This window comes from Chiloscyllium plagiosum, unplaced genomic scaffold (genome assembly GCF_037043375.1).
Source record: "Chiloscyllium plagiosum isolate Xiang-an unplaced genomic scaffold, Cpla_swu_hap1 HiC_scaffold_5, whole genome shotgun sequence".
NCBI lineage: Eukaryota > Metazoa > Chordata > Chondrichthyes > Orectolobiformes > Hemiscylliidae > Chiloscyllium > Chiloscyllium plagiosum.
In genome coordinates this window covers 45511217-45533080 of record NW_028270143.1, presented here as the reverse complement: position 1 = coordinate 45533080, position 21864 = coordinate 45511217, and the positions used below count along the sequence as shown (strand labels likewise).

Genomic DNA, 21864 nt, shown 5'->3' with positions numbered 1-21864 from the left:
CAGATTCAGAGAGAAAGAATCAAAGAAAGCGGGGGAGACAGAGACAGTCACAGAGAGAGAATGCAAGAGAGAGTCACAAGGAGAAAGAGAGAGGGAGAGTCACAGAGCGAGAGAGAGTCACAGAGCGAGAGAGAGCATCATTACGTTGGGATAATATTTTGGTTTTCGAGTAGGCTGTTATTCTGTATTCTGTTCTGTTTTGTTTGTTTCATTTGGTAATCTTACAAATAAATTGTTTTGTTTAAAACTAAGTGGTTGGGCCAGCTGCATCACTCCTGGAATAGCCACTGTACATCTGCTTAAAACAACTAGCAAAGTTGGGTCCAGGCTACTTTCTTGAAATGTTTTGAGGGATCTGGCCTGGTCTATAGATTTGCTCCATATTGCAAACATTTTCACAATCCAAAGATGTTTAAAGGAATTCTTCTTCTGCTCTTCAATTTTTGGTAACAGTATGATGTAAATAATAATTTGCAACTGCATAATCACTTTAAAGTATACAGAAGTATTTCACAGGAACATAGTTAGATGAAGATGGACACAAAGATAATTCTAAGACCATAAGACATAGGAGCAGAAATTAAGCCATTCAGCCCATCAAGTTAACTCTGCCATTCAATCATGGTCAATAACCTTTTTAACCCTATTTCTGCCAAAATCCTTGAACCCCTTGATACTCATGGACCTATCTATCTCAGTCTTAAATATACTCAATGTCCTGGCCTCCACAGCCTTCCGTGACAATGAATTCCATAGATTCGCCTCTCTCTGGCTGAAGAAGTTTCTCCTTATCTCCATTTTACTCTACCACTGTGCCCTCGGGTCCTAGTCTCTCCTACGAATTGAGACATCGTCTCAATATCTACTCCATCCAGGGCATTCAATATTTTGTATATTTCAATTAGATTCCCACCTCATCCTTCTTAACTCCATTGAGGAAAGACACAGAGTCCTCAAACATTCATTCCTGGGATCATTTGCGTGAACCTCCTCTGAACATGCTGCACGGCCAGTATACCCTTCCTCAGGTATAGAGCCCAAAACTTCACACAATACTCCAAAAATGGTCTAACCAGAGCCTCAGAAGTGGATCCCTGCTTTTATATTCCTCTCAAAATAAATGCCAACATTGCATTTGCCTTTCTAATTATTGACTCAACCTGCAAGTTTACCTTGAGAGAATCCTGGACTAGAACTCCCAAGTCTCTTTGCACTTCAAACTTCTGAAATTTCTGTCCATTTCGAAATTGGTCCAAGTCTCTATTCTCCCTACCAAAGTGCATGACCTCATACTTTCCCACATTATACTCCATCTGCCACTTCTTTGCCCACACTCTTAAATTGTCCAAATCCTTCTGCAGCCTTCCCACCTCCTCAATGCTACCTGTCCCTCTACCTACCTTTGTACCATCTGCAAACGGAGCCAGAATATCCTCAGTTCCTTCATCCAGATCATAGATGTAAAGTGAAAAGGTGTGGTCTCAACACTAAGCGTTGCAGAATGTCACTTATTACCAGCTGCCATTTGAGAAGGACCTTTTTATCCCCGCTCTCTGCTTTCTACCAGACAGCCAGACTTCTATCCATGCTAGCACCTTGTCTCTGACACCTTGAGTTCTTATCTTACTCAGTAGCCACCTGTGTGGCACCTTGTCAAAGGCCTTCTTGAAGTCCAGGCAGATAACATCCATGGACTCTTCTTGGTCTAACCTGCTTGTTACTTCCTCAAAGATTCTAGCAGATTTGTCCAGCATGATGTCCCCTTGATGAAACCATGCTGACCTTACCCTATTTTACCATACATTTCCAAGTATTCAGAAATCTCATCCTTCACAATGAATTTCATGATCTTACCCACAACAGAGGTTAGACTAATCTTCTATCTTTTGCCTTACTCCCTTTTTAGGCAGGTGTGTCACGTTAGCTATTTTCCAGTCCTCTGGGACCCTCTATGATTCTAGCGATTCTCGAAAGATCACCACTAATGCCTCCACTATCTCTTCAGCTATTTCCCTTAGAATTCTGGGGTGTAGTCAATCTAGTCCCAGTGACTTATCCACCTTCAGTTTTTCTAGCACTTTCTCCTTGGTGATGGCTACCATACTTAGCGCTGGCCCCCCAACTTGCTTGAATTTTTGGGATATTACTCAGGTTTTCCACCATGAAGACTGACGCAAAGTAATTATTCAATTCCTCAGCCATTTCCTTGTTCTTCATTACTATCTCTCCTGCGTCGTTTTCCAGCAGCCCAACGTCCACTTTTGCCATTTAGATATCTAAAGAAACTCTTAGTCTTCCTTTACATTACTGGCTAGCTTACCCTCATATTTAATCTTCTCCCCTTTTTGTTGCCCTCTGTTGGTCTTTGTAAGTTTCCCACTGCCCTTCACCAAGTTATATACCTTTCGTTTTGCTTTTATGCTATCCCTGACTTCCCTAGTCAGCCAGGGTTGCCTCATCCTCCCTGTACCATGCTTCTTTTTCCTTGGGATGAATCTCTCCTGTGCCTCCTGAATTACTCCCAGAAACTCCTGCCATTGCTGTTCGACTGTCTTTCCTGCTAAGCTCCTCTCCCAGTCAATTTTACCCAGCTTCTCCCTCATGTCTCTGTAGTTGCCTTTATTCAGCTGTAATACAGTTACATCTGATTCCACCTTCTCCCTCTCAAATTGCAGAGTAAATTCAATCATATTATGATCACTGCCTCCTAAGGGTTCCTTCACCTTAAGCTCCCTTATCAAGTCTCACTCATTGCTCAACACTAAATCCAATATTGCCTGTTCCCTCGTGGGCTCCACCACAAGCCGCTCTAAGATGCCATCTCGCAGGCATTCCACAAATTCTTTTCCTTGCAATCCACTACCAACCTGATTTTCCCAGTCCAGCTGCACATTACAATCCCCCATGATCACTGTAACTTTGCCTTTCCTATCTGCTAGTGTATCTTGCGCCCCAGCTCCTGACTACTGTATGGAGGCCTATACATGACTCCAACTATTTTTTTTTTCACTTTTGCAGTTCCTCAATTCTACCCACATGGATTCTACACCATCTGATCCTACTTAGTTTCTTACTACTGATTTAATTTCATTTCTTACTAATAAGGCAACCCCACCCCCTCTGCCCATCTTTTCAATACAATGTTTATCCTTGAATATTCAACTCCCAATCCTGATCCCCTTGCAGCCATGTCTCTGAGATGCCCAGCATGTCATACCTGCCAATTTTGATCTGTGCCACGTTCATTTACCTTATTCCTTATACTGCATGCATTCAGATGTAACACTTTAAAGTAGAAGTAAGTTTAAAGGAAAGGTGGAGAGACAGAGGGTCCCAAAAGTTTAAGAATACCATTGAGCACATGGGACTTTGATAGCAGAAGGCAAATAGTGGTGTTGGGTTGGGGCAAAGGCAGGAGGCAAAGAATGTAATAAAGTAGAGGATAGCACGGTGGCTCAGTGGTTAGCACTGCTACCTCTCAGTGCCAGAGACCTGGTTCAACTCCCCCCTCAGGCAACTGACTGTGTGGAGTTTGCACAATTCTCCCCATGTCTGCGTGGGTTTCCTCCGGGTGCTCCGGTTTCCTCCCACAATCCAAAGATATGCAGGTCAGGTGAACTGGCCATGCTAAATTGCCCGTAGTGTTAGGTGCATTAGTCAGGGGTGAATGTAGGGGAATGGGTTTGGGTGGGTTGCTCTTCGGAGGGTTGGTGTGGACTTGTTGGACCAAAGCGCCTGTTTCCACACTATAGGAAATCTAATCAAATGAGAGAGTAGTAGTAAAACTTGAGGTTATACAGTGATAGAGAAGGTCAATATCATTAAAGGATTTGAAGAAAGATTTGAGTTTTGGGAGAAGCAGAAGTTAATGCTTGTCAGTAGAAGAAGTAGAAGAATAATTTGGTATGAGATCAGAGTTTTGGATCAGTCGAATTTAACTCAGGAAGCTGGAGAAGAGGAAGCTATTAAGTATCAGCGATTAATCCTGTTTTACAACTGCCCTAATCCAAGGAAATACACTCACTATTCATGCCAATAACGTCCATCATGTTAAGAGTTTATTGCAAAGGTAGTCTTGGTATTACAGTCTGTGGCTTATAATGAGACCTCATCTTATACAGCACAAAGATGCTGGAACTTTGGCTATGAAATATTACTGCTTGATAGAAACAGTTCTACACCATGCTTCTGATCTTTATAAGGGATCAACATTTCTGAACGAACAACATTTCTCTACAGCTGTTCTGTAATCCTGTGGTGAGATGAAAAGTATTATACACTTTGCAGTCTCCCATCCCTGCAATTTCTCATTCTCACTGAAGTTCATTTTCTCAAAATTTGTATGATACTCTCTCCCAGCAAGCTACCTAGAAAAGGAAATTCATGTCAAGTAACTAAACAAACCAAACATTATGTGCGAAAATTTAAAAACAGAAAATGCTGGAAGAGTACAGCGAATTAATCAGTGCCTGAAAGAGAAACAAAGATTAATATTTCAGGTGTGACCCTTCATTACAATCAAGGGTCTAAATATATGAAATGCTCAAGCATTCCAACAGATTTTTTGTCTTTAAATAGTAATTAAAGTTCACTACATGTAAAACAAATGCTCACACCAACAGGCAAATGGAATTGTAATTTAAAGTTTCCTGAGCTGGGGCCTCTTGCAGGTGGGCTCGTTTTATATTCAGAGCATTGAAAATATAATGCTAAAGTTTTTACTAGGGCAAGGTTACCAGGATGATGGACAACTCGCAAATAGTGGCACATGTGGGGTACAGGAAAGTGGAAAGAGCACAAGCAACAAACACAGACACCAAACTCTGTTGCAAGCATAGCTAAAGGCAATGTCCAATCAAAGGGTTGTCACTGGTGTACTCAACGAATAAATGAGCTGCTTTGACAGGAAATTCCAACAGCAATTTTAATTCTGATCAGGCTTCAGGAAGTGGAAAGAATAAAAACACATCAATTATAATGACAGGAAGTCTTAAATAACATGGCATACAGCTGCTGCCAGCAAACATGATGGTTTATCTTAATTTTTTTTTGAAATAGTAACATAATATACATAGAAAGAGAAAATTCTTAACAGGATGGGGCTGATTCCCAAAACATGTTTTTTTTTAAAATACTGGTATTTTCTTTCTTGGCTGGACTTCTTGGGAAAGCTTCAGCTTTGCTTTATGGATAGGGCATAGTTTTCCCCTCAATCGCAATCTCCCAATAATCAGTTATAACAAGTAAACATTTGTAAATACTAATACAAATATCACATTTGCAGAATTGCAAACAATTTTTTTTCATCTAACGTTTTTTTACAGAATTAATGCCAAAAAGTGTTATAAATGATGTTAGGCTTACAAAGTATTTTGCAGCAATGCAGCTGCAGGAAATTGCAATTTTATTCTAATGTTAAAAACTAGAAAGGCAAGCACCAATCATCATTCCTAAATGCAATGCTCCATTTGCCTTTCTGACATTTAAAGTACTTTACTTCTGTCATGGTCAAATACAACAAGGTTTTTTTGTTTTCATTTGAAATAGTACCATAGAATAATATAGGACTACAAAACAACACCTGGCTAAATTGGCATTTCAAAGCTCAACCACTTCCAAAGTCTCTAACAGATGATCACGTATAAAAGAATTATATAAAATTTCTATATTTTCATTATTTAAACTAAATTCAACATAGCAAATCTGTACTTTAAAAGCTATTTCAAAACATGTACATATCTTTTAAAAATCTGCTCCGATGCAGATATTAACAAAATTATATAAGTGCTGTACTGCACTGGGTTTCGTTTATACTCATGGTACTAAAATTTCTTTAATTTTCAGACTTATTTTTAAATAGAGAATTATTCATGGTAACATTCAAGTTCTACAGCCTAGAGCTACAAATCAAGGTGCAATCTTCATCCATTTTCCTATTAATTATGCAGTCTGTTTCATGGTATTCATGATGGTTAATTTAATTTTTAATACCTTCATTAAAAAATTGTGCACACTAAACTCCAATAGCTAAAGTAATATTCGCTTTCAACAGTTCTGAAATACTGAACATTTTGATTATTTAACTTCATTCCAGATTTTAATTGCACTTTACTGCGTTTTGATCCACACACAAAAGTTTGATTCACGTACAACTAAATGACTTCTAACAGCACCATTAAAATACTACAACAGATTGGAATGAGGAAGGCCATTTGGTCCATCTTAACATACTTTTTTGAAAAACCTAGAATTCCCAATTTTCTCCCAATTCCTCCCAAACAAATATCTCAAATTAAGACAAGGTTCCAGCCAGCAGGACAGAAGCCCATTTTAGATGCAAATTATGCAATGAAAGAAATAAAACTCTAAGAAATTTTGTCAATTTGAATTGGTGCCCCTATCAAAGTCATATTTCAAGGAGCCCTCTGTTCTCCTTTTTTCAATCTCACTGACTATATTACATGCACCCATGAGGTTCCTTCTCAGTTGCCTCCTTTCAAGACTGAATATTTACATTTTCTCCAGTCTAACCTCATAAATCAATAACCGCTGGATTGTCATTTGACTCCAAAGTTTTATTTGTCTGATTAGAGAGTCGGATTCTACCAACAGCGAACTTACCAAAATACATATGTGTATGCATGATAAAAGTCGCTGGGGGTTAAATTGGATAGTCTTTGAAAATGGACGGAAGGATCACGATGCATGATTAACGTGGGCCTCATTCAAAGCAATGCAGGCAGAAAGCCAGCTTCGTGCTGGCTGCTCATTACATTGATTTCTGCAGGCAACCAGCATTAACCTCCCTATTCAATGGTTGCATGCAAAAGTAGGGAGTCCAATTGCTTATTTTTCAGCACTAATTGAAGCTGGACCTCCCTTCTTAAAGGGAAGCTGCATTATGGTTGTAGGAGGTGTTGAGATAATTGGGAATACTGCTAAATAACAATGATTAGCCAGAAAAGCAAATAAACCAAAGGTGTTTGGGTACTACGTTTGAGATGTTGGTTGAAGACATCAGACAAGAGAGGGATGCCCTGAAAGCTCTGGCTGGAAATCGGAGGCCATCCAGACACATACTTAGCAGGCAGTGGAAAGAGACAGTGGACACAATTAATGCACAGAGTTTATCTCCAAGTATAAGGATGCAGTGCAGAAGGAAGAAGTTCAATTATTACACCAAAGCAGCCACTGAAAATGAATACATCTTTAAATGCCATATCTCAAGTCAAGCATTACTCAGTTCACACACCCTACTCACTGATTAACAATTTCCATCAGTCAAAGCTGCAATGGAGCCAGGGCACATGAAAAAGGATAACAATGATGTCAGCTCAGAGGTTGGTAAAAGTTTGAGACTTTCAGAATTGAGTTCTATTAATAATTAAATTCAATTCAGAGATCAATAGATTTTTGTATTATCCACAGGTATTAAGAAATAATGGGTACAGATGGTCTGCTAGGTCACAGATCAATCAGGATGTCACTGCAGAGTTAAATAGTCTACTCTTCTTCTTATAGTCTGGAGCTCTTCAGTACTACCCAGTCTTACCTGAATACCAACTAAACTTTGACCAGTTCCAAGAAGCAGTCAAACATCAAATGCCGCAACAACCTGAAGAAATTACCAACAACTAACCAGTAAGTATCTGATGACCCCTTTAAAATAGTGCAGCTAGGCGAAAATGGGTCCCTCATGCAGTTTAGCACAAGGTCAACTGTAACAAGAGGATGAATTCCAAAGTGGAATCATTAACTATTGTACAACATTAATTTACTACTATCATGGTCTTCCAGCAGACATACGCGCACATTGATAAATTATTTAATGTGACAACAGGTACATTTTGGACCAGAGGTATGCGTACATATCATGGACACCATTTTGGAAACTTAAGAGACTGTACTGAACCTAAATTTACTGTCCCAGTGCATTTAAATTTATTATGGAGTTGATAGTTTATATATTTTGATTGGAAATAGCACTAATTTACACTTTGAAAAACTCAACAAGATGCACAAAAAAGTAATAGCGCAGTACAGGCCCTTCAGCCCTCGCTGTTGCACCAACCTATGAAACCAAACTGATGCCAGTCTAACCTACACTATTCCATTATCATTCATATGTTTATGGAATGACTATTTAATGCCCTTAAAGTTGGTAAGTCTATTACTATTGCAGGCAGGGCATTCTGCACCCTTGTTATTCTGAGTAAAAATACTTGAATTCATTTTACAATAATTTTGTACAAGATATTCTTACCATCTGCACTAAATAAGGCTAAGAAACATTTTTTCCTTTTGAAGACTTTGTCCAAATTAGCTTCAAAGATTAACTTCTAACCTTTGATACTTCATGGTGATGTCATCGGAAACTAAATGTGTACTATCTTCTGCTCAAATCTCAGTAATTTTGTCCTATTCCCACAATTATCTGAGTACTTTTGTTTTTATGGACAGACGTATCAATTTAGCAACAGATTTCATTTGTAAACATACAGAAATAAGTTAATTAAACAAAATGGGAAATGAGACATTTGCCAAAGTAAGACAGAAAGCTAACTTGTTCTAGTAATGTTGCCAATGAATTGATCAACTGAAGTCATTTAAAATACTGGTCAATTTTGGCCAATCTTTCTTTACCTTGATCATGCAGAGGTGAATGAAATCTAAAAGTGGAATTCCAAAACAATCTTGTAATTGGCCCTATTACATGCAATTCCAGGTCTCTGCCTTATCCACAGTTTTAATCTTATTAGAGAAAACAATCTTCAGGGTACACTCTGTTCCAAGGATGCTACATTTGATTGTTTTAAAATATTGACATAATTCAAATTGGACTAGCAACTGGGAAAAGGCCTTTCTCAATACAGGGAAGATAGAGGGGTTGTTCAAAGGTTACAGGCAATGCGTGAGAATGCAAGAGGGAGAAATGAACAGACCCAATGAAATACATGTTGCAGTTGCTTGCAATGCTGAGAAAGCAACTGAACCATCCAGGTTCTGCGTAGGGGACTTGGTCGCAGTCAAATGGTTAAGTGTTGCTAGAACTCAAGAGAAGTTTTAGGAATTACAAGGTAGCCAAGTGCTACAACTCAAATAATCCAGGACAGCTGAGAAAACAGGAAAGTTGCTGGCCGTGTTTGGGAAGCAGTGAGGGGTTCGGAACCAGTTGAGTGTGTTTATAATTGCTAAAAATGCAACTCAAGTCTGGAGCTTTGAAATGTACAGTAGACTTTAGACGATCAAATGCAAAGTTATTGGGAAGCATGGTTTAGAGGTTTACCTTCATCCCACAATAAGCTATGAGCTATTTGATTTGCAGGTGGTGAGACATGTTACCTAACAAACATAATACAAGTAACCTTACAAGTGGCTCAACAAATTAGTATGTTTAATTTCTTAAAATGTCAACAAACAAGTATTGAATCCACAAAAGCAAATAACAAAATTATCCTCTTCTAAACATGAAAATGCTTCAACAACATCTACTACTACCACACTGCACCCAAGTTATCATATTGGTTTGGTGCCATCGCTTGCTTAACTTGCTCAAGTATATTTTAAGCATTTTATATGGAAACCTATTTACATACAGTTAAACATGGGATATATGATTGTTCTATGTATTTGCTGGTTTTAATTGATTTTAGCTTGTTGGTAATAATAAAAAATGGCATAATCACAAATGAGAAAGGAATGTACAGCTATTTTGCTAGAGAGAGAGAGAGAGAGAGAGAGAGAATGGGAGGGGGATCATTAGGACCACATACACAAGTTTTCAGTTATAGCAAGTAGAATCTACGGCATAGTCACTTGTTGAGATATGAGAGACCTTTCAATATTTCCTGATCCCTGACCATTTATTGTAAACTGAAGCACAGCCAAGTTTCCATTTCAACTACACCACTGCCAGTAGAACAATGAAAAACTTGCTTTCAGGTCATTTAGAAAGCAAAGTAATGTGATCCAAGAACTCTGACTTTATACTGCACTATTACATCATCTAGTTAATCAAAAAGCTTAAAAATCATTTGATTGCAATAGCAAGGAAGTAATGCGTTTGACTGTTAGACAAAAGCAGGCAAGGTCTCATCACCTATTCAGAACATCACAAGCTTGATCAGTTTCTGCATAGTTGGTAAATAAATATAAAATCACACTTGCAATATAAATAAATTCCAGTTTTCAGATAAATTATTATACAACAGTCAGATTATTCAGAAACGATGAAATACATTTCAAAAATATCTATCAAACTCAGTTTGTTTTGATAAAATAGTCCACTGATTACTCTTCAAATATGTATTCTGATGAAGTGCACATCTATCTCAACTGGTCGAGATGTCACGATTAATCATCTTTAACACAGTCAGCATGAAACAGAAATGGTAGATTGGTGACAATTTAAACGATGACCAAACATTTAAGTTTTAGAACATCTGTGACGATACTATGGCCTTGAGAGGTGTATTTTGTCCTGTTTTTCTTTGAAAAGAGGTTTTGAGCCCAAGATGCTGTTAGGTAATTAACCAATTTATTATTCGGTTCAGTTTTCCAATATAATTAAATTATAAACAATTCTTTCTTTTGTTTGTATTTTAACTGGGTGTAAGAATAAAATGTGTTTTGCTTAAAGCAGAGTAGTGTAACTAATTGAATTACATCTGGAACACAGCAGCTAACACTTGCCTTTACATAAAAGTTATAGACTAGACAATCTCCTTGATATATTTGACGGAGTTTGGTCTGGTCCATAACAAAACCCAAAGTACATTATGAGCCTACTATCTTTCAAATATGGGGATACAACTGTCATTCAAGTCCACACATTATCCAAATTAAGATACACAGCTAAGAATCTTTCTTTGTAAATTACTTTTTCTCACCACCTTTCTTCTTTTATAGAACAACAGAAAATATAAACAGAAAGTTGGTTACAGAGGTTATCACTATAAAATTTTAGATTAACACATGAAATGCTATGGACTGCTAACTTTCTTTGTTTACATCCCTATTTAAGATCTACTGACTCAAACATGAAAATGTTTATCCTAAAGCTTGTGAGAATATAAATTGCAAAGAGAAACTTAAGGCTGCATGATATTCATTTTTCTACTCAAAATGACCAAGTCAATTGCATTCAAAGCAGCACAAAAGGTAATTGGGAGAAAGTATTAGATTTATTTAAGGGGGGGGAGCGATGGCTCGTGCAATTCAAGTGGAAGAAGTGCCCTGTTTTTTGCTCAGTGCGGTTGATCAAATTTAAATGTTGATCTATTTTTATTTACCAGATTTCCTACATACTCCTGAAGTCACCTCACAGCCTCTGGCCACAGCACAAGTAAATAAGATGCAAAGAGAACTAATTTAAGGAGAGTGACTCCAGAGAATGTCAATACTTTTCCAAGAGGTATTTGCCAATTAGTTGTAGAGAAATACTAATATTTGCAACAATATCTAGTATTGCAAATTAGGTAGTCTTCTTTCACTGAATCTTTCAACCATCACCACAAGAGGGTGCCTTTTTGCTTTGCAAGTTAAAAAAAAAAGAGGGCAGATATGCATCAAAATTTGTCTTTTTTTCTACCAAGTTTTGTTCCAAAAGAAAAACTGATGGAAATCATAGCATATATTACAGCATGCAATTGGATATAAACATTTTAAATTGTGGTGATGTGAAAAATCTGTGAAATTAACACAGGTCATTATAATGGAGTGGCACATCAGTATATTATAAACTCAACACTGGTAGTTCATGTTGACCTTCAACAGATGGAGCTTCTCATTTCATATACGAAGAGTTAAATTTGTAATTGATTTAGCAATTTTAAATATATTTCATTCCGAGGTTTAAGCAGGCTGCATTAAGTCATTGACACAGCTCTTCCTGAAGCGTATCAGACTGTTAGAGTGCAAGGGCTTACTATTGCCATATGAATGGAACAGAATGGTGTGTGGTAGACGCCATCATTTTGTCTTAATTGGAAGTTGGACACCATTTTATTATGAATTTACTACTAGAAATACAAACGATGCAAAATACGCCTAAATCAGTGAACACTTCATTGCTAGAAGATTAGAAAAGTACGCATCAAAACAAATTGTCAGCTTCTGCCCAATTTTCCTCAAACTCAAAACTCACACTTCAATAGCAAGACTATCGTTCATATTACATAATAAAGACCTTGCCTAAGCATGGACTTCTGCTGTCATATGCTGCTAACACACAATAACATTTTGTCAACAATTGCAGTGTCAGAATGTAGGCAAACATTTATGTTGGAAATACTCCTAAGTAAAATGCTACCCATTACAAAATGGGCAGTGTGAAGTAGGTAGAATAGCTTCCTTGAACTTTCAGGCAACTTTAGCAAAGCTGTTTCTTTCTTACATTTGTCTGAATCTTAAAACCCAATTTTCCGCTTTTCACTTGTTAACTGGAACACACAAGACCTCATACATGAATTTATATTTTTCCCAATACTCACTTGGTTTTTCACTCATTCACGATGTTCACCAGCTTTTCACCATTATCTCAACATCCGAAAATCATTTCTGGCTAACGTACCTATTCAATTTCAGACTAGATCCCATCAAAGTCCAAACATTCCCTGGTAGTAGTGTACTCCTGTTAGCTTTCTTTGGTAATATTATGGTCAGCACAAACATTTAAATTGAGAAAATAGGGAATTAAGGCTATCAACAAAGATGTTCTATGCTTCCCAGAAATCTGGAAGCCACCATCCCAGGGTGAACAGCATTTTAAGGAGACACTGTAACCACTTTTGGAGAAGTGCGACACCTCAAAAATTGCAAAAGGTAATGAGTTGGATAATAGCCATTGATTCAGAGGCCTTTAGGAGAGACGTCTAGTGAGAAAACTCTTGAATTGGCCACAAATATCAGGTTTAGTTTTAAATAAGAATTTGAGTGAGCAAGTAGGAGACAAACAAGTTCTAAATAAAATACAACTGAAGTGCAGATTTCCAAATATATAATACATCCTGAAGATGTTTGAAAAGCAAGCTACCTTCTGGCTGGTGAGCAATGGGCGTTTGGGTCTCTTTGGAGTATGACACCACTTCTCGAGGTAAAAAATCAACTTGGGTAATTTTTGAAATCACAAGTTTCGGCATGCGACGGCTGCATCAAATAATGAGAAAGATCTTTTATATTTTCAAATATGTTATTCCAAATTACTTATTTTAAAATCAAAAGGCACATCATATTTTCAAAAACAAATGAGAGGGAAGTAAAATTAAACACATCTGTTTGAAGTCTAGATTATTGCAGGTTAGATACGTTTGCTATTGTTAACTCAATTCCATTTCTTTCCCTGAAAGGTATATTCATATTATATCTATGAATGCAAATAGATGCTGTACGTTTGCCATTTAAAATACTGGATGTAGGCTTGCTTGCCATGCAACTAACAGGAAGGTTCATTTTCAGACATTTCGTCACCATAATAGGTAACATCTTGAGTGAATCTCTGGATGAAGCAGAGCTTTCTATTTGTGTTTGGGTTTCCTTGGGTTGGTGACATTTCCTGTGGTGATATCATTTCCTATGGTGATGTCATTTTCTGTTCTTTTCTCAGAGGGCCATAAGTGGGATCCAAGTCAATGTGTTTGTTGATAGAGTTCTGGTTGGATCCCATTTACCACTCCCCGAGAAAAATAACAGGAAATTATGTCACCACAGTAAATGACATCACAAACCCAAACTCAAATATTAAGCGGGCTATACCATCAGTGCTTCAACCGGAAGCTCACTGAAGATGTTACCTAGTATGGTGACAAACCAGCTGAAAACAAAGCTTCCAGCTCAGCGAGCAAACCTGCATCCAGAACTTCAACCTGAGCTACAAATCTTCTCAAAACCTGCTAACGTTTAAAATATTGTTTACATGAAGTTAGGTGCATCCAGATTAGTTGCATGGTAATAGATTATTTTTATCAAATTGATTTTCTTTGTAAGAAAGATGATCAGGTTACTGTTTAATTATTGTGTACAATAAATAATGGAGAACAATTTTCACAGATACATACCCAAGGTCAGAGTCAGACTGCAGCTGGAGCACAGAAGGATCAGTATCCCATTGCAATGCTCTAAAAGACATACAATATCTCATCAGAATACAGACTAATAAGATGGCATAACAATTATTATCACCTGTAAGACCCACTATTGCAATGTATGTATTTATTATCCAATGTATGAATTTTTTTTACCATTCTCCTAAATACTTCATAACAAAATATTGTTTTAATATTGGATGGAACACTACTAGGTAAAAATAACACTGACAATAAAAGGTGGTATTAATATGGAAATTAGCCAGCAAGTTCAGGGAGATCTGGCAGCACCTGTGGAGAGAGAAACATTGTTAACATCTGCAGTCTAGGATTTTTCATCAGAACATTTCTCTTTCACAAATGCTGCCTAAGCATTTCTGGCTTTTAATTTCACATTTCCAGCATCCACAGTATTCTTATTTTGTATTAACACACTAAGACTTAATTTTACACAGTGGATATTGGCTTTAAAAACAAATCCTCAATTTGACTCCTATTTGTATCTTGGGGGCTCAGAATTTTGCACAAGTTAAAAAAAAAAGGAAAATAATTCAGTGTAGGCTTAACCATGAAAAATGGTGCATTGCAAGACAACATTAAAGAAAACATCAAGTGCACTTTCGTAGGACAAATCTACAGGATTGATCTAGTGGGTTTAATCTCTTTAAAAAATATATTAAGTAATGGGAATAGTTGTGTCGTCTCTGTGGGAGAATGATTTATTGGAAACAGGAACAGGAGTATGCCATTCATCCATCAACTCTGCTCCACCATTTAATATGACCATAGCTGATCAAACACTTCAATATCACACTATCCCCTTAATTCTTTAAGCCACTAGTAATCAGAAACCTATTAATCTCTACTTTAAATATACTCAAAACTGAGCTTCCAGAGCCCCCTGTGGTACTGAATTCAGAAGATTTCCCACTGTCCAGTTAAAAAAAAATCTCATCTCAGTCCTAAACAGTATCCTGTCATTTTTAAATTGTGTCCTCTGATTCTAGACTCCCCAACCAGGGGGAGCATCTTATCTGCACCTACCCTGTCCGCCCGTTTAAGTATTTTGTGCGTTTCAAATGTGATCACATTTAATTTTTCAAAACCCTACAGAATACAGGCCTAGTTTGACCAACCTCTCATCGTAGGACATCCCCTCATCTGAGGATGAAGTCTAGTAAACCTTAATTGCACACCCTCCATGTCAATAACCTCTTTCCTGAGACAAGGAGACCAAAACTGCACAGAGTGTTTCAGGTACAGCTATGAATCTGAAACAAGACGTCATTACTCCTGTACTCAAACCTTCTTATGGTAAAGGCTAAGAGATTCCATTAGTCTTCCTAATAGCTTCCTGCAGTTTAGCTTTTAGTGACTTGTTGACAAGGACACCCAAGCCCCTTTTTATATCTGCATATTTGTGAATGATTTTCTGTAACGCAAGTAAGGGGAAAACATCTGGGATAGAATTTTTCACACACTTGATCTGCATATGCCATCGCAATAAATGTGAGAAATACAGCAAAAGTGGAAAAATCAAAAAGTGTACTTCAATAACAAAAAAATCTGAAGATTGTCCTCTTCAGGTTTAAATGATGGGTTTGGTTGTTGCAAATGAGTGGCAACCACCTCATTTCCATGCATGTGCATCTCATTATTAGCTGATCTTGTCTTGCTTCTATGCAGCTTCCAACTCTCTTATTTCCAGAAAAACTGTAGCAAAAATCCCTGAGTGAAAGTCAGAGCTGTTACCAAGCAACAGCACACTGCTTGCTTCTTCCAAAGCAGACTTTATCACAAAGTCCATGACATGCCCCCATGGACACAATCCTTCGTTCACGCATGTCAGCATTGCAAAAGCACCAGCGTCACATCATTATGACTGCTTTCAGACCAAATCACGCACCATTTTCACTTTGAAGCTCAGGAGCACTTGTGACTTGCAAGTTTTTGCCAGATTCCTTTATGCACAGGGACACACATGTACCTATAAGATGTTACCTTATGATATTTGGTTTAATCTCTTCATGCTCACTCATTTCAATTCAATTCTAAATTACATGACAGGAGGGTGCTAAACCACTGTTGTGTACATCACTATTTTGCATTAATTTCTAACATCAAGTCAACATGGCTGTGTGCTGGAAACGGTATCTCACCTGGCTGTGGCATATTTAATTGTATCACCAGGTAACCAAGTGACACCATCTCTTTATCTCCAATAAAATAAGCTAACCACTGAGCCACCGTGCTGCCCTATACATACATATATAATAAAGGATCATATTCCATTTGTGACGTTAATTACCTGCTTTAGGTAAACACTAACAATTTGGGACCCATGCACTAGAACATTCAAATCCTTCAACACCGTGGAATTCAGTACTCATTCACTATTTAAGTAATACTGTTTTATTTTTAAAACATTCCCTTCTGAGGTGAACAATTTCAAGTTCCTCACATCATATTCCATCTGCCAGCTTTCTGCCCACTCAACCCATCCGTCTGCAACCTTCTATATAGACTTCACAACATACTTTCCTATCTGTTTTTGTATCATCTGCAAACAGCTACCATGCCTTTGTTCTGCTTATCTAAGTTATGATATGAACTGTAAAATATTGAGACACAGCACAGACTTCACTCATCTCATCCTGCCAGAAGAAAAAGACCCATTTATGCATACACACACATTTTCCTTCCATTCATGCTAATACACTACTTGATACACCATGGGGTACTTTGTACAATTACTTTTCCTGTGGCACCTCATAAATAACCTTTTGAAGATTAGATTAGATTAGATTCTCTACAGTGTGGAAACAGGCCCTTCAGCCCAACAATACTGAAATACTATAGTTGAAATCCAATTACAGTATTTCAACAGGCTTTCCTTTACCTACAGTGCACATTACTCCTTCAAACATAAAATGCAATATATTGGTAAAACAAGATTTCTCCTTCTTCAAATATACACTGCTTCTTTACCTGAGGTTTTTTTTTCAGAAAACGCAGCTACAACCTCCTCAATGATCACTTCTAATATCTTCCTTACAGTTGACATTAAGCAACTTGATGTCACCATCTTTACCAGGCATCAATATTAGGGCCATTGTTTGTTTGATATGTATTAATAACCTGGGTTTATATAAAAACAATATGGATAACAAAAATCAATGTACTGACCAATGAGGATATTTAAAAATAAGAAAAAACACTGAAGATGATAGAACTCTGAAATGAAAGCCAGTGGTGCTGGGACCACTCAGCAGGTCTGGCAGCACTTGTGGCAGGTGAAAATATGGAATTCACTCCATACTCATTGCATTTTTAAACTTTGCAACACATTTAGTATGAACCTTCCCAAGGCCAATAGGAACAAGCAATAAATGCTGATCAGCCAGTGACATCCATGTCCCACAAGTGAATAATAATTTTCAAAATTGTAGTGGTAAAGCCACGCAGCAAAGTACGAATGTTAATCTTGTTCAAAGGTCGTAGTGTAATTGAGAGCTTTGCATGTATGTCATATCTTGTGTGATTAAATGTCAGGGAAACATGTTTCTTCTGCACTAAAGACAATGGCAAAGATAAAGATGGTAAACAGTGAGCCCACAAAGTTACGATAGATGTAAGTGCAATTAAACCATGTTAGTTTGCTGAGACACAAAGTAAAGGGTAAACAATAACGTAGTCCAAATCTAATCATCTCAGTCTGAAAAACTATAGTCTAGTACGGCAAGGTACCAACAACTTGCAAAGGGAGAGAATCTCAGACATCAGTGGAAAAAAAAAGGACATTCAACCAGGGACATCCAACAGCAACAATTAGAGTTATGGTATTTTTGTTAAGTATCAATTCTATGTTAATTGAGTTTAATAAACTTGTGCCAATAATCAGGGCAATGTATGTACTAGCTATGGCAAGGAGTGATCACGATCTGTATATTTGAAAACATTACAAGAGTTAACATATTAAGTGGAATCTAACCCTTTAAACTTAAGGGAAAGAAGAAAGGGGATGGACCATATGCCAAAGAGGGAAGTAGAGGCAGAAAGAACGAAAGGTAAAGCTTGAAACACGATCACAGGTAGAAGAGATTGAATGCCAAAGATGTCATGAAACAAAGACAAAAGGTAATGGTTGTGGTAAAAAAAAAGACAAAAGAAATAAAACAATTGCTCAGAGTGAGTGCAAATGCCAGAATAATGAACAGCAAAAGACATGGAAACTAGTTTCAAATAACCACATAGCAAAAGAGAGATCAAAATAGAAACAGAATTCATGGTTTGAGATTGCTGGCCCCATATGGAGTTCAGAAGTGCTTTAATCAGAAGCTAACGTGTTGTTCCTCAAGCTTGTGTTGAACTTCAGTGGACAAAATTAAAAATCACAAAACACCAGGTTATAGTTCAACAGGTTTATTTGAAACTATAACTTGGTGTCGTGAGATTTTTAACTTTGCCCACCCCAGTTCAACACTGGCATCTTCACATCAGAAGATAAGTAGAACATTATGGCAGGCAGAGGTCAGAGATGTCAGCAAGTCCAAGGCAATGAACTGAAAATGAAAGCATCTGGGAGCTTAGTCCTGTTTGCAGACTTGACGAAGGTGCTTGTTAGGTTTCAAGGAGGACCAAGAAGCTGAAGTGCTTTATTAAAATGGCACACAGCAGACTTAGCGGTTTCCCGTTCAAAATGACTGATGATCATGACAACACATGATCATCAATCTTCCATACTTACCAAGTACATAACATCCCAACAAAAACAAAAACAGAAATTCCTGGAAAAACTCAGCAGATCTGCCTGTATCTGTGAAGAGAAATCAGAGTTAATGTTTTGGGTCCAGTGACCCTTCTTCAGATACATAACATCCCACCCCATTACATCAGAGGTTCCTCCAATCAAAATGTTCACAATATTTACAACATATCTTGGGGGCAGCACATAGTTAGCACCGCTGCCTCACAGTGCCAGGGACCCGTCTTCAATTCCAGCCTCAGGTGACTGTCTGTGTGGAGTTTGCACATTCTCTCAGCGTCTGCATGGATTTCCACTGGGTGCTCTGGTTTCCTCCCACAGTGTAAAGATGTGCAGGTTAGATGGATTGGACAGGCTGAATTGCCTATAGTGTCCAGGGATGTGCAGGCTGGGCAGATTAACCATGGAGAATGCAGGATCATAGGAATAGGATAGGAGTGTGGTCTGGTTGGACTTGATGGGCCAAACAGCCTGCTTCCATATTGTAGGGATTGTATGATTTTACGATATATAGAATAGCGAGTGGATAAATAATTCCAGAGGACACTATTCTTATGTGGGTGTCAGCGTAACTCAGGAGTCTATTTATTTTTATTGCTGGCTTTAACTCCTGGAGTTTTAGGTGTACAAGATGATTGAATGTTCAGAGGTTCACACAATGTCCTGGTATTCTCCACTAAGATACTGTTTGCCTCAGACATTCCAGTTACTCTTCTGCCACACGTATACCCAAGAAATATTCTGGCAGTTATTTGTGGATCTTCAATCTTCCGGCACATTTGATCTGTCTGCCAAGCCTTCACCTACATGTCTTCTCCATATTACATGGTTTCTTGTGCAATATGTGCTACAATGATGGATGGTACTCATTTCTTCCCACTGATTTAATTCCTCATCACTTTTTTGACACCATTGGAAAATGCACTGTCTGGCCTTATACTCATGGGAAAACTTATATCGGTTGGTACCTGTCAAAATATCTTTTGCCATGGGTGGTTTCAACAAATCAAATGCCATGCACAACTGGCGCTTTATCACGGACAATGGTAGAAAAACTCAGTTGTCAAGTGGGTTGCAGTTGTTGTAACAACAAAAATTGGGTCAGTATTTTGGATGAATGATCCTTGTTACCAAGTTGCCTTTTTGGAATGTTTCACTATCTGCATGAAGTTTTCTGTCAAACCACTGGTGGCTGGGAGATAAGGATAGTCTCTTCAGATAGTCCATGAATGCTTGCAATATAAAGCATTATCACTAACAAGTTGTTCCAGAGAAGCAAACCTTACAAAGACAACATGTTCATGATGGCAAGTTCGGGCCATTTAATACATAGCTAACCACTATGAAAATAATTCCCTTGCATGAGGTCTGGCATAATTCGCATAAACCAAATCATCCGCCGACATTTACGCCACCTTCAAACAGACCCCAACACCAGGGATCGATTTCCCTCCCCACCCCTTTCGCCTTCCGCAAAGACCGTTCCCTCCGTGACTATCTGGTCAGGTCCACGTCCCCAACAACCCACCCTCCCATCCTGGCACCTTCCCCTGCCATCGCAGGAATTGCAAAACCTGCGCCCACACCTCCTCCCTCACCTCCATCCAAGGCCCTAAAGGAGCCTTCCACATCCATCAAAGTTTTACCTGCACATCCACCAATATCATTTATTGTATCCATTGCTCCCGATGCGGTCTCCTCTACATTGGGGAGACTGGACGCCTCCGAGCAGAACGCTTTAGGGAACATCTCTGGGACACTCACACCAATCAACCACATCACCCTGTGGCCCAACATTTCAACTCCTCCTCCCACTCTGCCAAGGACATGGAGGTCCTGGGCCTCCTTCACCGCCGCTCTCTCCCCACCAGACGTCTGGAGGAAGAACGCCTCATCTTCCACCTCGGAACACTTCAAGCCCAGGGCATCAATGTGGACTTCACCAATTTCCTCATTTCCCCTTCCCCCAGTTCCAAACTTCCAGCTCAGCACTGTCCCCATGACTTGTCCTACCTGCCTATCTTCTTTTCCACCTACCCACTCTACCCTCCCCCCTAACCTATCACCTTCATCCCCTCCCCCACTCACCTATTGTACTCTATGCTACTTTCTCTCCACCCTCACCCTCCTCTCATTTATCTCTCCACCCTTCGCGCTCTCTGCCTGTATTCCTGATGAAGGGTTTTTGCCCGAAACATAGATTTTACTGCTCCTCGGATGTTGCCTGAACTGCTGTGCTTTTCCAGCATCACTCTAATCTAGACTCTGGTTTCCAACATCTGCAGTCATTGTTTTTACCATAATAAACTTTATTAAAACTCATTTTTTTGTGCATTTTCCACAAAAGAGTTACTTATATACAAGGATAATGGACTTAGCACTTCACATTATTGCTTTATATTTCCAAGAACTGCAGTGCTTTATTTAATGAGTATTACAATATCATTCTAGGATGTCGAACCATTAACATTCTGTATTCACCCCAAGTACTTGTAATGTTTAAATGAAGCAGCTCCATAACTTCCTAACCCAATTACATTCTTCTCTTCAAGCATTAATGCTTTAAAAAAACAATTAAAATGATGTTCAATTATTACAATGGGAAGGCAATGGTTTGTCACTGAACTTGTAATCCAGAACCTCAGGCAAGTGTCCTGAGGACATGGGTTCAATTCCCACCATGACAAATGGTGAAATTTACATTCATTGAGAAGCTGGTCTAATGGCAACCATGTACCCGATGTTAATTATTGTAAAAAACCCATTTAGTTCACAAATATCCTTTAGAGAAGGAGATCAGCTGTCCTTACCTGGTCTGACCAAAACATGACTCCAGACCTACAGTAATGTAACTGACTCTCAATTGCTCTTTGGGCAATTAGGGATGAGCAATAAATGCTGGCCTAGCGAACAATGCCCACATCCCATTATCAGATTTTTAAAAACTACTGCCAAAAGGTAAGTACTGAAATTACCATAATCCTGCAAGAGCAGAAGCTGCTCTCTAATAGAGAGAGA

General features: G+C 38.4%; 1 protein-coding gene across 5 annotated transcripts in view; it reads right to left on the bottom strand.

Moving 5' to 3' along the window:
- dync1i1a (dynein cytoplasmic 1 intermediate chain 1a) overlaps positions 1-21864 on the bottom strand; it is a 279043-nt gene that overhangs the window by 181836 nt on the left and 75343 nt on the right. For all 5 annotated transcript variants that reach the window (XM_043689901.2, XM_043689900.2, XM_043689899.2 and 2 more), the window contains exons 5-6: positions 14055-14114; positions 13034-13146 (exon numbers count right to left, since the gene is read on the bottom strand). In XM_043689901.2, coding sequence (XP_043545836.1) covers positions 13034-13146; positions 14055-14114 — 173 coding nt within the window. The remainder of the gene's footprint in view (positions 1-13033; positions 13147-14054; positions 14115-21864) is intronic.